Below are 14,427 nucleotides of genomic sequence, written 5' to 3'. Positions count from 1 at the left end.
ATATCAAGCATCGTATTATATCCAGTTTTCCTCGGCATTTCGGCGCTAAAAAAAGTGGTTTTAATCTGTATTGTACATCTTTTTTATCCGCGGAAAGCTGTTCATAATACGATGCGAGAAATAACTATTATGTCAATATAAATCACAGAAAAAAATATTTTTATTTTGATCTGCCAATCAATGTGTAGATATTTTTAGATTTCTATTCAATTTTACTTTATTACGTCTTTTTGAGTACTTTAGCGTATTTTTATTTTTTAATAAGCATTTTTATGTATATTTTGTTTCGTTTTATTAAAAGGCCAAAGGACACTTACTTTTTTGGATTTGTTACATTCTTTTACGATATGACTTAGCCTACGGTTATTTCTTAAACATACGTACGTAGCGAATGCGCCTCTATATGAGCTATGTAATTGGCGAGATATTTGTTAGATTAATAACGAGAATAAGGTGTAAACTCTGTGGTGTACAATCCTTAAAATAAAGTAGCAGGATGTTTGTTTTTTCTGTACCGAAGGATCTTGCTAACCGCCGAACCGATATGGTTCTCCTTTACAGTGTACCTTCTCTGGGAAGGTTTATAGCTATTTTGAGGAAGGGCACCAGAGCCAAGAGAAATCACAAAAAACAAAAAAAAACATAATTAACCCCATTTAACGGCAAAAAATATAATAGATTGAAAGGAAAACATGTCTGCAGAAGCCTCTAGAAACACTGAATCAAACGCGTTGTTGAAATTTAAAGTGTTTGAAATTGTTCTAAAATGTATAAAACAAATGATTTTTACAACTAAATATTAGTTAAACATAATGAAGAATTATTTTAGAGGTTATTTTCGAGTCACTTTATCACCTTGCATATATTCTCAGTCTACTGAGTATCTGTCACCCAATCATTTACTTCGTGTACTGGTTCGTACCGGGGAGGGAGGGGACATTGGGTGTGTATTACACTCAAAGTTTTAGAATAACGTTTCTCATTCGTTGGCTTAACAACTTTGGGGACCTTTATTGAATTTTGGTTGGTTAGCTCACTTAGTTGATGTGTCGATGTGTCTAAACGTTTCAGCCACTAATTGTGATCTACAGAAGGAGAAATTGTGTGTTATCACCATTGGGGATGTATATCATTTTATCGGCCATTGTCTCATGCTCATCTCTTTAGATTCCTGGGTTTGTACTCAGTTGAATTATTGAAAAACTACCTTACCTGAGAATAGTTATTTCTGTAACTTCCACAAAATAAATACTCTAACGTCAAAATTAAAAAAAAAATTTTTTTAGGACAGAAATATTAATAAAATTTTCACTATGAAAATGTTTTATTGCGTAAATAAACTTATTAAAGACCCTTTTTATAAGTAATGATAATGTTCTTTTTTACTCAAAATTTATTATCATTTGTATTTTTGCATTGGGCTGGATGAATGTTTAATTTTCATGAAATAAGGCCTTGAATAAATTTTAATAAAGAAGTTGTATCAACTTTTTTGCTTTTTATTTAAGATAGCTAGCCGGTTCTTTCAGTAAGTAGTAGATGTAAAATTTTTCATAGAATTCAGATATGCAATCGGTTTTTTTGTAGACCTCTTAATTTAAGTTTTTTAAAAAAATAATTAAGTCGGTTTTAAGGTACTAAAACGCAACAAAATAAAAGAAGAAAATAGCCAGTATGAACAAAAATAGTAAGATCTTTAATTTGACACCTTACTTTTAAAATTCTGTTGAGTAATTGTTGAAAAAATCTATTTTTTTAACCTCGGTTTAATCAAAACATTAAACCTAAATATTTTCTCATACAGACATAAAAAATATGGGTTCATATATACCATTAGAATGAGAAAAATAATATGAATCCATTCTAAGCGAAATTGAAAAAGTTTAAAAAAATTATAATAAAAAATTGAAAAAATAAAAAGTTTATTTTAAGAATTGTAACTACTAAACTAGCCAATCACAAATCGCAAAAATTTACGAATCGGGAAGCTTAATCTATAAAATTAACCTATAGAATTGCCAGAAAAAAAGGAGAACGTTCTTACAATATATACAATAGATACTACAATAAATATAGTGATATTAAAGAACATGTAAAGAATGAAAAATTATGAACAAATATGCATCAGTCTGTTTATAAACTTCAAAACAATGCAGTTAAAAATACATTATTGTTTCTTGTGTTTAAAAATATCTGCTACATTGCATTGTCTTTTGTTTAGGTTTTGTTCAGGTTTGGTTCAAGCTAACCCTTTAAAGCCGAAAATTATGATTCTTAAAATAAACTTATTTTTTTTATAATAGTTTTATAAAACTTTTTCAATTTTGCTTAGAATAGATTCGTAATATTTTTCTGATTCTAAAGGTATATATGAACCCATGTTTTTTATGTCTGTTTGAGAAAATATTTAGGTCTAAAGTTTTTATTAAACCGAGGTTAAAAAAATAGATTTTTTCAATAATTACTCAACAGAATTTTAAAAGTAAGGTGTCAAATTAAAGATCTTACTATTTTTGTTCATACTGGCCATTTTCTTCTTTTATTTTGTTGCGTTTTAGTACCTTAAAACCGACTTAATTATTTTTTTAAAAAACTTAAATTAAGAGGTCTACAAAAAAACCGATTGCATATCTGAATTCTATGAAAAATTTTACATCTACTACTTACTGAAAGAACCGGCTAGCTATCTTAAATAAAAAGCAAAAAAGTTGATACAACTTCTTTTCAATTAATATAAAAAATGTAAAAAAAATATAAGCCTGATTTAAAAAAAGTAATAATTATCAGTTGAAAGGGTGCGTGATTTTTATTATAGAAAATTGTGAATTTAACAACAATTCAACATAAAAGTAACAGAATGTCTCTCTGTGTATCTGTCTGTAGCTTAAGATCTTACATACCACCCTTTAGTTAAGTTTCTTTTTCGGGTATGTTAATAAGTAAGGGGAGGGAACCTCAACCCTCCAAAGAATGATCGTTCCTGAAATAAAAATCCCCCACTCAGAAAATATTTTTCTTTTTCTTTTTAAAAATAGAATTAAAAGTGTAAGTAGACAACCCCCCCCCCACACCTTACCCCTCGAGGCCTCAAGGGGCGTAGTAGCTATTAGTGATATATTTTTGCATTTATTTTTCCTTTTTGCCAGCATGTTATAATGAGCGGGATGCTTTAGTTCAATATACATCTTCACACTCTCGTTCACAGCTAAAACAGAATTTTCAGCATTTTCTACGAGTAATAAAATAAAATTGATAATATTAATAACAGTTTTGTTAGTCTGGGTGTCCTTCGGCTCCGCGGGGCCAACAAAACTGGAATTAACCTTGAAATTTTAAATTTTACGATCCTCGGAAATTTGTCTAATATCAAATTAAAGAATCCTCCGATTTTAAAAATTGTATGACGATTCCTGTAATGGTTAGGAATAATTAAAGATTAATTCAGCGAAATTCTCATACTTTATGAATATTCATTTTTATCCTATTATATAAAGTAGTAAGATATTGTTTGTCTGAAGCTTAGGATATCGACAACTACTAAACTTTTTGGCTTCTCTTTTTCAGGAAAGCTTCACCAAAGTCATGGAATGGTTTAAAGCTATCTCTTTTTTTAAAGTATTGGCTATTTTCTGCCGATCTAATGATCTTCGATTAGATGCTAAGGGAGCAGCCACTAATATTTTATATTTGATTTGTTAAGCTTCGCTTTGTTTGTAGTTATCATCCTTGTCAATGTGCATTGCTAAAAATAGAATAGACAACAACAAGAGTGATTATTCACATATCAAGATATACAACAGTAATTTACAGTTCAAATTCCCCTTCTTTGGCTATTCAAGATCTATTAAAGAAGCTGTCTTAACTTTATTGCTTTTTATTTAGAATAGCTAGCCGGTGCTTTTAGTACGTAGTAGATGTAAAATTTTTCCTAGAATTAAGATATGCAATCGTTTTTTTTGCAGACCTCTTATTTTTGAAGTAATTTAAGAAAATTGCCAGTATGAACAAAAATAGTAAGATCTTTAATTTGACACCTTACTTTTAAAGTTCTGTTGAGTAATTATTGAAATAATCTATTTTTTTAACCTTGGTTTAATAAAAACTTTAAACTTAAATATTTTCTCACACATACATAAAAATATGGGTTCATATATACCTTTAGAATCAGAAAAATATTACGAATCCATTCTAAGCAAAATTGAAAAAAGTAAAAACTTTAAAAAATAAAAATGGCCTAAAATATTATATTTTTACAGGCAACACTTAATTGTAACTATTAAACTAGCCAATCAAAAATCTCAAAAATTGACAAATCAAGAAGCTTCAACTCAAAACTTAACCAATAGAATTGACAAAAAAAAGGATAATGTTCATACAATATATAAATAGATACTACAATAAAAATAGTGATACTTACATAACATGTAAAGAATGAAAAATTATGAACAAATATGCTTCAATCTGTTTATAAACTTCAAAACAATGCAGTTAAAAATGCATTATTGTTTCATGTGTTTAAAAAATATCTGTTACAGTGTATGTACATTTGTTTAGGTTTTGTTCAGGTTTTGTTCAAGTCAACCCTTTAAACCCGAAAATTATGATTCTTAAAATAAACTTATTTTTTTTTTATAATTTTATAAAACTTTTTAAATTTTGCTTAGAATGGATTCGTAATATTTTTCTCATTCTAAGTCATATATAAACACATATTTTTATGCCTGTGAGAAAAAATATTTAGGTTTTACGTTTTGATTAAAACAAGGTTAAAAAAATAGATTTTTTCAATAATTACTCAACAGAATTTAAAAAGTAAGGTGTCAAATTAAAGATCTTACTATTTTTGTTCATACTGGCAATTTTCTTCTTTTATTTTGTTGCATTTTCGTACCTTAAAACCGACTTAATTATTTTTTTAAAAAACTTAAATTACTTAAAAAATAAGAGGTCTACAAAAAAAACCGATTGCATTCTATGGAAAATTTTACATCTACTACGTACTAAACGCACCGGCTAGCTATTCTAAATAAAAAGCAATAAAGTTAAGATAGCTTCTTTAGGATATAATAGCCTCATGCAGTGAACATGTTCCCGCAGGGAGCAAATACTTGTTTGGTTAAAATAAAACGTAGACAGAGAAATAAAGTTGCGGAATACATAAGAAAGAGCAGACAAACTTAATCAAGAAATCAAGATCTAATCAACCTACTTTAGAACATACTATTAGTTGCGCCTTTAGCATCTATGGTGTACAGAATAATAGCCTAAAACTAAAACCAAGATATAAATTTAGCAGGGATCTAAAGGGATAAAACAATGACAAATAAATCGATGTACATCTCCAATGATGATAACTTGAACTTTGTGAAGATTTCTAAAATGAAGAACTTAAAATCCGCAAATTAAATTAAAAGGTAACCTAACTACATAGAAGCTGTATTGAAAAATTAAACCAAATTAATAACAAGGATGACAACATCAAGAAAAAACGAAGCTCTGTAACGTAAGGATAACCGAACATTAACACTTGAAGAATGTCAGAACTGAATAATAATGCATAAGTCTAAACAAAATTGTAGGTAAATTTGCTCAAAATTTCTTAAATACATGATTCTGTTTAAGGACATACTTAAATTTTTAGGACTTGATTACAGGGACGCTTTACATTTAACATTGTACCTTGTTGTTACATGAATTAGTATTCCAAAAATTAGATGAATAGGATGATTATAATATACAAAAATTTGCTGTCAAAAAGTAAAAAAATAGCATATTTCAAATAGACGTACAGACTTTCTAGTAGTGAATATAGGTTTGCTTCGCTTCTTAAAGCATACCTTGTTGTTACAGGAATCGCCATACAAAGTTTGAAATTAATAATACAATTCTAACCTGTTTAAACAAACGAAAAGCGACTTAAGTACGGAACCCTAATTACAGGAAAGCTTTGCTTTCAATTTTTGATATCCTCTAAAATAAAGGTAGTTAGATTCTAAGCTTTTAGTTTAAAATTTTCCTACCTATTTCAATGAATTCTTCTAAAGTAACCATTGGATACAATCTAGAATAAAAATCAAAACCTTAAACTTACAAAAGATGTTGAATTTTACAATTTATGTAAAATTTTTTACCAGTATAGCGTCGAAACCGTTAAATCCGGTGGATTAGAAATCATAAAAAATCATATTTTGTATTGTACTAGCGGCTTCGCCCCTAGCCTCTAGGGGCTTTGCCCCAAGAGATGACAACAAAAAAAATAAAAAAAAAAAATAAGAAGAACTAAAGAAATTTTCTACAAAAGAAATTTTCTACAAAAGAAATCTTCTACAAAAGAATTCTTCTACAAAAGAATTCTTCACAAAAGAATATTTCTACAAAAGAATTCTACAAAAAAAAAAAAAAAAAAAAAAAAAAAAAAAAAAAATGGGGGGGGATTTTTTTTGTTTTTGGGGGGGTTGGGGGTGTCCCACCCCCCAAGAAAATAGCTTAAAACCACCACAGGACCAATAGGTATATACCCTGAAGAGTAGAATCCGATCGGTTCAGTGGTTACCAAGATCTTAAGGGACGGACGGACAGACAGACGGACAGACGGTCAGACGGACAGACGGACAGACGGACAGACGGACAGACATCGTTCTAATTTGTATTATAGATTATATCCAGGTTTCTACGGACATAAAATGTACAATCATAAGATTAAAACCAGTTTTTTTCTTATAATTGTACATTTTTATATACACTATATAAGGCTTATATTATAAATTATAAACCTTCCCAGAACCTATCAAAAGCTTCACTTTAAAGGAGAACCACATTGGTTCAGTGGTTAGCGAGATCCCTCACTACAGAAAAAAACTTACTGCTTAATAAAATATAATTGTCCTTGGTATAAATAATGTTTGTTTATCTCAAGAGAATTTCTCTGTATTCTCCCCAAGGCACTTCTACTTAAATTTTGGTGCTTTAACACAAAGTGCCAGTTGAGCACTGTTTCCCCACTCCACCCTCTTATTTGAATTAAAATGAAAGTTTTTTTCCCCATACTTAGTACATGCGGGGTTACCCCCTACCCAATATATCCTTACCTGACCTTAAATTAAAAACATTGAAAAACTACCTACCTCCATTTATTTCAATTTAAGGGGGGATAGGGGCGTTATTAGTGGCCAACAAAATACTTTAAGTGAAAGCGCCAACTTAAACATAAATTTTAAATTTAATAAAATTTCTCCTGCAGGTCATAGAAAACATTTTTGCGGTATACATCCGCTGGATTAGAACCGGTTATGTCAGACAGTCAAACATCCTTTTATATAAGATTAAGGATGAACAAAATTATTACCCATCGTAAGCTTTGCTTCTACCCTCGCGGGGTTGATAAAGCCTCAACATTTCTATCTAAAATAAAAATATTAGATGGTTTAATTTTGATCAAGTAATATCTTGTAATATACAGAATATTTAAGTTAAGGCGTTGAAACCTAACAAAGAAAATCGTCTAAACCCACCCAAAACTTTAATTTGGAAAGGGAATTTCGGTTGGGGAAATTTTTTTTCTAGTGGCGATTTTTCTTTGGAGGGCGGTGATACCCTCCGACAAAATAATTATGAACCTTCCCTGGATCTATGAGAAAATACTTTGCAGAGGAGAACCATATCGGTTTAATGGTTAAAAAGATCCTTTGGTACAGAAAAACATAAAAACAGACACATGCACACTGTAAAACATTCTGTTAGTTTTGTATAAGGAGAGATGAAAAATGAAAGTATCATACAGTATTAAATAAATCTTTTGTAAAAGTTTAAGCAATCTTTTAGTAAATTTGAAAATCATTAGATCAAATAAAAGTACCCAGAACATACTTTGGCGGTCAGTCAGACTTATTCCTTTTATATAGCAGCCGTGCACCTCTGGTGATTATGTTACCTCGTCAAATTCAAAGTCCCAAATGCTCCAATCCTCCTCAAAACCTTCTTCATCAAAATTTAGCTTTGCCGAAGTTCTGTTTTCAAATTCTAAACAATTTTAATCACGTAGCTACTCATTCGGTATTTATGCCTGTCTGTCTTTCTGTCTCCTAATTCTTTTGTCAATAATGCTACGGTGCCTGAATTGAGCAATTTAAACATTAGTTTAAAAAAAGAAACTTTTTAGGGTGATGACAGATTAGAGTAGATTTGCTATTACCTATAAAATCTTCTATATCTGTTGTTCCACTGAAATATAATAACGTATTAATTTTATTTTTTCTTAATATAAGTTTTAAAGATAAATTTTGAATTATTATAATATCCTATTATAAAAAGTAATAAGGTTTTTTTTGTCTGTAGCTTAAGATTTCAATGTCTAATAAACTTGGAGTCCATTATTTTTGGGAAGCTTTACACAGGTTTATAGATGGTTTTAGGGTATTTTAATTTTAGATGTATGTCAAAAGATGTTTTTAGACTATTTTTCTGTATTTCCCACACCTTCCAATACAGAGCACCTAGATGCTAGTATTTATTTAAAGTAAAAAGCACATAAATTTGAACGGTTCATTATCATTTTAAAAGAACTAGAATTTAATTAATCTTAAAGACGAAATGAATATCTTAGTTGCTGAATAGTTGCGCTACACTTAGATATTATTATGAAATTCATATTTACCTTAGAAAATAATCATGATTACAAATCGCAACTAAAAAAATAATGTAATTTTATAAGTTTTTACATAGTAAATTTCTTTTATTTTCATATAATATCTCGCTTTACTTCCAATTTTAGAGAGGCTTCAAATAGGTTTTTTTTTTAAATTCAAGTCTTTGGTAACAGAATAATTTTTTAAAATTGTTTCTTAAATACAGATTATCAAATGATTGCGAGTAGCTGAGGGTTGATTCTAAAAAAGAATGCAGAGCATCATCCACTTGTAAAGGGATGCAATACTCAAACACCTTAGGATATTAGGTTAAGTATCCTCCAACAGACAACCAAGCCTTTGATTGCATGACCTTTGTTTGAGAAGTCCTAATCAGGCATGGTAATAATTTTACCTGTTTTAGGGACAAGGCATTCTCCCCTTCTAACTATTTATGACGCGCACCTGACATAGCAGCAGTAGTCACGATTTTAACGTCTTTAGTTATGATGCAGCGTCGGGCCCTGATTCAAACCTATTACCTCCCCAATGATGAGCGGATGCGCTACGGGTTAGTGCACGGTCGCTTATATAAATACGATGATACCTTGATCTTTGGTAAATTGCAGATCACACTCGATATAATTTGCTCCAGCTTCTACAGCTAAAAAAACACAATCATTTATAGGATATACACACGGTTTTGTCAAGGGGGGGGGGGGTTCTAATACGAACAATAAAAGGGGCCCGGGAGGGGGTAAATTTATTGTCCAGCCCCCTACACAATCAACTTACTCAGAAGTCAAACAAGCGTCCTACGAATTGTTAATTTTTTCACACCCCTCTTAATACTAATGGGGTTGCAACTTGCTTTACTTGACATCCCCCTTTGACATATTTGACACTTCAAAGACTAAATTAAATTTAGAATACTGGTTTTACTTAGAATCCACAATCTTCAAACAAACACGAATTGATAAAAGCAAAGTTTTTCCTTATTTAGAGTTAGTCCGTTCGTTCGTTTATTGGATAGCTCTCATAGTTAATTTAGCCATGTTAGAATCATTCGATCGCTTTCAAACTTTTCATTATAATTTCAGTAATGTCTATATAAAATTTATATAAAAATAGGTCTGTATGTTTATTTTAAACAAAACATTTCTATCTTATGATATATTTAAATTTTTTGCCATCTTGATTCCTATAACGATAAGACACATTATTGCAAGCAATGAAACTCTAGTCTTAAAATGTCTACATTAAGCATCCTTCGTGCTAGGATGAATTAATTTAGAATTTCTGTTTCGGTTTCTGACTAATAAATGCGTTGTTCTTTTTGTTTGTTAATGTCTGTTTGTTTGTTTTGTTGAGATTTGCTTTTATGGATGTTGTCATCCTTCTTTTATACATTCTGAATCTGACAGAAAGGCTAAATACTAAAAATAGAAAGTCTAGATTAACAATGTTTAAAATAAATTGAATGAATAGGAACAATCCCACTACATAATTGTTGAGTATTTGCACACATTTTGATATGAAGGAGTTATCTTTGAATTTCATTGATATAATAATTAAGTTGAATTTCTAACTAAATATCTTCAATGGCTAGAAATTGCTTTATCACATTTAATGAAAGAATGTTGCTATTATCATATTCAAAATAAATGCTGTAATAAGCTTTAAAATATTTAAACACTAGTCTCTCATTGGACACAAAATGACGTCCAATAAGAAAAAGGAATAAAAATATTGGAAAGAAAATTATTTTATTTCAAAATTAATTCTTGGCATTTTGGAATAAAAATATAGGGGAAAGAAAATTATTTATTTCAAATTTATTTCTGGTCTTGAAATAATATTCATTATTTTATTTTAATTCAAGTGACAACCAATAAGAAATAGGCATGCTGTTTTAAAAGTTTGGAATAAAAATTATTATTTTTTGTCAATTCCTTTTTTCAGAGTATAAAATGAGAATAAATTTTCCAACATCATTATTGATTTCTAATTTAACATTTCATTCAGTGGGTAATATTAATTTCAACATTTTTTGTCATTCAAAATTAAGTGTCACAAAAATAATAATATTTAACATAAAAAAGAAATTTTTAAAATAATTTTGTTTTCTTTATTTGTTGAAGATTTAAGCCCAAGCTTTTTCTGAGGGGGGAGACCCCCCTCAACCCCCCCCTCTCCTGAGGGGGGAAACCCCCCTCGACCCCCCCCCTGACGCTCTCTTCTTTAAAACTTTCATTATTTCTGTAATTTATTTTAACTATCTTATAAATTTCAAAACATGAGATAAAAAGGAAATGATTTGCTGTACATTATTAAAAAATTAAAAAATTGTAAAAAAAAATTCCAACATGATTTTTAATTTTAAATACAAGAATATTTTTTCCTATATGATATGTTACATTTAAATACAGGAATAATTTTGTACTGTGGAATTGAAGAAATAAATGCTGTACATTAGAGTGGCTTGATTTTCAATGATTTTCTAATTTTAAATGTGCTACATACACTTTCTGTCTGAACATCATATAAGAGACCAAAAAATGAAAAGAAAATATTTTGGATAATGGGGAGGCTCACTGATGCATGTAAACTTTTAGAAAGACACTTGTGGGGAGAATTTTTTTTTTTTTGGGGGGGGTAGGGGCAATTATTTTTCTTTCAAAGTATAGCTTTATGCACCTTCCCAATTTTGTCTTGAAGAGTAGAATAAGAATAAAAAATCTGTTTTTAAAACTATTGATCCTAGCAAGAAAAATCCATAAATAAATTTAAAAACCAAGAGATTTTACATTTAATTTAAGATTTTTCATGCTTGGATGAATATTTTTTAAAACCAATTTGATATTCTTATATTAATCAACAAGACAAATTCAAAAAGATACATAAAGCAATACTTTGAAAGAAAAAAAGTTGCACCTCCAGAATAAACTTCTAAAATTTTTAATGCATGGAAACACCTTCCCCCCATTTCCCCTCAAGGACAAAATCAATTTTTTATATTTAGGTTTCTTATATGACATTTAAACTGTAGATGTTGATTACAAATTCAATGTCCAAAATTGATCCACTCTACTGTACATTGTTATAATTTAATATTTGATGTGGGTATAAACATTAGACATAGATGGTCAATCTGACCCCATTTTTTTCTTAAAAAGAAACCTTTGTTCACTTTTTGTTGTATAAGAAATACAGCCCTATAGGCAACATTATTTGCAACTAAATTTTGCAATGATATAATTTTTAGAAAGCTAACTTTATTATAAGAAATTAAATTATTTATAACTAACTTATTATATGTTGTGTCATACGCTTCACATTATATGATGGAAGAAATATTTTCTTCAAATATTTCACCCAAGGAAAGCTTTAACCTAAGATATTCAACAATTTATAGCCGATACATAATGTAAACAAAATTCCCTTGTGCTGTCTCTAGGTTATCTCTATTGTATAAATGAACGTACAAAAGAGGAGGAGAGAAAGAAGGAAATAGACAGAAAAGTGAGGGAGGGGGGAGGGGGAAGAAATATAGAGAAAAATAGACAGAGATATTTATTGTTCACCCTTAGATGATGTAAATTTTTTGATAGACTTTTTTGAATTTAAGAAAAAGATAGAGAATGAGACAAAACCAAGTATCATATTTTATTAATATTGCTTATACAAGAAAGGTCATTCAAAATTATTTCACCAATATTAAGGTCAAGTGACAAAAATTTAAATTTCCACCTACTTCGCCCCCAGAGGGGGCAATAGTAGAAGGAAAATTCAAATTTTGATCACATGACCAAAATTGTTGAAATAATTTTAATATCCTTTCTAGCATTCACAATATTACGAAAATATGATAAATAACTATTAAAGTATTGTGGATTATTGTGTCTAATTGAACGTCTAGTGTAATCCTATTATATAAAGTAGTAAGCTTTTTTTGTCTGTAGTGAAGGAACTCGCTAAGTGCTGAATCGTTATGGTTCTCCTTTACATTAAAGCTTCCTATAGGTCCTAAGATGGTTTTAAACTTTTATGAATAAGACTGGGGTTATTGTTTTAGGCTATTTTTCTGCCCTTCCTTAAGCCTGCGAATATAGAACCCCTATATAGGCCAGGAACAGCCGCTAGTATATCTATATAATGACCTGCTCTGTAACCAATAGCGGAGTGCTCTGGGAATAGACCTGAATATCCCCTGAAGAAAAAAACAGTTAGGAAAGATTCAGATAATTTAGTAATTATTAAATAAATAAATAATGATTTCAATTGAAGATTGTTTTAACTTATAAATAGCAGTAATGCAACTAGAGGCCTCTAAAATAACTTTACAGATGAGTTAGAGGTTAAACTTAGGCTCATTAATTTAGATTTTTCATTAATTGATTAATATTAAAATAACTTTTAAAAAATTTTTCTGTTTAGTGCTGTATTATTTTTCCTCGCCGAAATGTTGGTTTAGCTGCGGCTAATTTTGCTTATTTTGAAATAAAGAAATGGTTACACACCTGTGCGCAATGTTTATTGGTCGTGCCATCTGAATATCCCTAAAATTAAGTGTTTTTTTTTGTAGAGAAGTTATTGTCTGTCTGTCCGTCCGTCTGACAGATATTGTCTTGACTGCATTTATATCTATAAGCATTCCTTAACTACTATAGTCTGTCTAATTGTCTGTAGTGCTCTGACAGACATTATCATAATAGAGTATATTTAAGATTTTCTCGGCTGCTATCACAGAAAGCTGCCTTATTTAAAAAATGTTCTCCTGAACAATGTGCATATATTCTTCACCCGACTAGTCTGTTTTGCTACAGAGATACTTAACTGTTACGAAAGTTATACTTAAGTGTTATTTTGCTATGTTGATAGAATGTCTCTAACAAGCCTAAATTAATCATAAAATCTATCCGATACTGACGTACTGACGAACGGCTTGAACCTAAATATTGAAAATATTCACTCTAAAAAATTACTTAGTTACAGGTGTCCCGTGAACAGTAACATTGTTTATGATTATGAATAATGCCAGACAAATCTGGATATGGAAACTTCGCAGTAACATATTTACTAAATTAGTTCTGAAAATATCCAGTTTTTAAAAATACTCTGACTACTTTGCTGGCTTAAAAACTTTTATCAAATCTTATTTGTTTGATTGCGAACTATTAGTGTCTGATTTTATCAACTAATACTTTGCTTTGTTTAGAATCATCAGGTATATTTATCAATTATGTCCCTTTTCTTATCCATTAAGATCCCTAAAAAATATTTCTGTCAAACTTTACAGCTGCTGGTATCATTTCAGCATATGACGTGGACAAAAATATCACTGAGCGGTGTGAAACCATTATGGGATGAAAAATGGGGAAGGCTTTCCGATTTCCTTTTAAGTGGGTGTTTACACCCCTCTACACCTCCCTACCGAACGCCACTGATTAAAAAAACTGTGCTACCTATGAAATAAATATTCTTGGGTTCCTCAAGGTTTCTTAGTAAAACCTGCGTTTTATTTTACATACTGTTACATAAATGTATGTTTATTAGTATATTTGGTATAATCCCACCATATTTGAGTGAACCTCGCCTACCAACCCTTTCCCATTACTTTCACCATAATTTATATATGTTTTACAAAGTTCTGTCCAGAGTCACAACACTACTTAACCCAACCTTAACTAAAGAAAAAAATACATTGAAGTCATTTTTTTTAAACCTAAAATTTTCCATTTTCTGATTTTGCCGCTAAAAGGAACCAATAATGATTCAAATCACCATTGTATAATTGGACGCC

The 14,427-nt window shown here is 29.8% G+C and overlaps 2 protein-coding genes across 2 annotated transcripts in view; both read right to left on the bottom strand.

Annotated features, from left to right (window-relative positions):
• The window catches only part of LOC145319287 (uncharacterized), a 28,166-nt gene extending 26,881 nt beyond the window's left edge, over positions 1-1,285 (bottom strand). The window contains exon 1 of the mRNA XM_080161330.1: positions 1,213-1,285. The gene's annotated coding sequence lies outside the window, so the exon portion shown is untranslated. The remainder of the gene's footprint in view (positions 1-1,212) is intronic.
• A 1,606-nt stretch (positions 1,286-2,891) lies between these two features.
• Positions 2,892-13,713, bottom strand: LOC145319285 (uncharacterized). Its single transcript, XM_080161327.1, has 10 exons — positions 13,610-13,713; positions 13,145-13,183; positions 12,785-12,834; positions 9,232-9,288; positions 8,654-8,684; positions 8,192-8,220; positions 7,931-8,019; positions 7,346-7,401; positions 6,021-6,061; positions 2,892-3,205 (listed from the first exon to the last, which is right to left on the bottom strand). The coding sequence occupies exons 1-10, from the start codon at positions 13,696-13,698 to the stop codon at positions 2,907-2,909; spliced, it is 780 nt and encodes a 259-aa protein (XP_080017453.1). The 5' UTR covers positions 13,699-13,713; the 3' UTR covers positions 2,892-2,906.
• Positions 13,714-14,427: the final 714 nt, after the last annotated feature.

This window comes from Acartia tonsa, chromosome 5 (assembly GCF_053477335.1).
Source record: "Acartia tonsa isolate MP-2025a chromosome 5, ASM5347733v1, whole genome shotgun sequence".
NCBI lineage: Eukaryota > Metazoa > Arthropoda > Copepoda > Calanoida > Acartiidae > Acartia > Acartia tonsa.
The sequence above is the reverse complement of the archived record's forward strand: the minus strand, read 5'-3'. Positions and strand labels throughout refer to the sequence as shown.

Bases quoted from the DNA above. Each gene is read 5' to 3' on its own strand.
- LOC145319285 (XM_080161327.1), bottom strand. From the start codon at position 13,698: ATGTTACTGCGAAGTTTCCATATCCAGATTTGTCTGGCATTATTCATA. The intron at 8,221-8,653 runs GTAAATATGAAT...ATTATATTTCAG, and splicing joins AATCATGATTATTTTCTAAG to TGGAACAACAGATATAGAAG. The intron at 3,206-6,020 runs GTAGGAAAATTT...ATTCTGTTTTAG, and splicing joins AGAAGAATTCATTGAAATAG to CTGTGAACGAGAGTGTGAAG.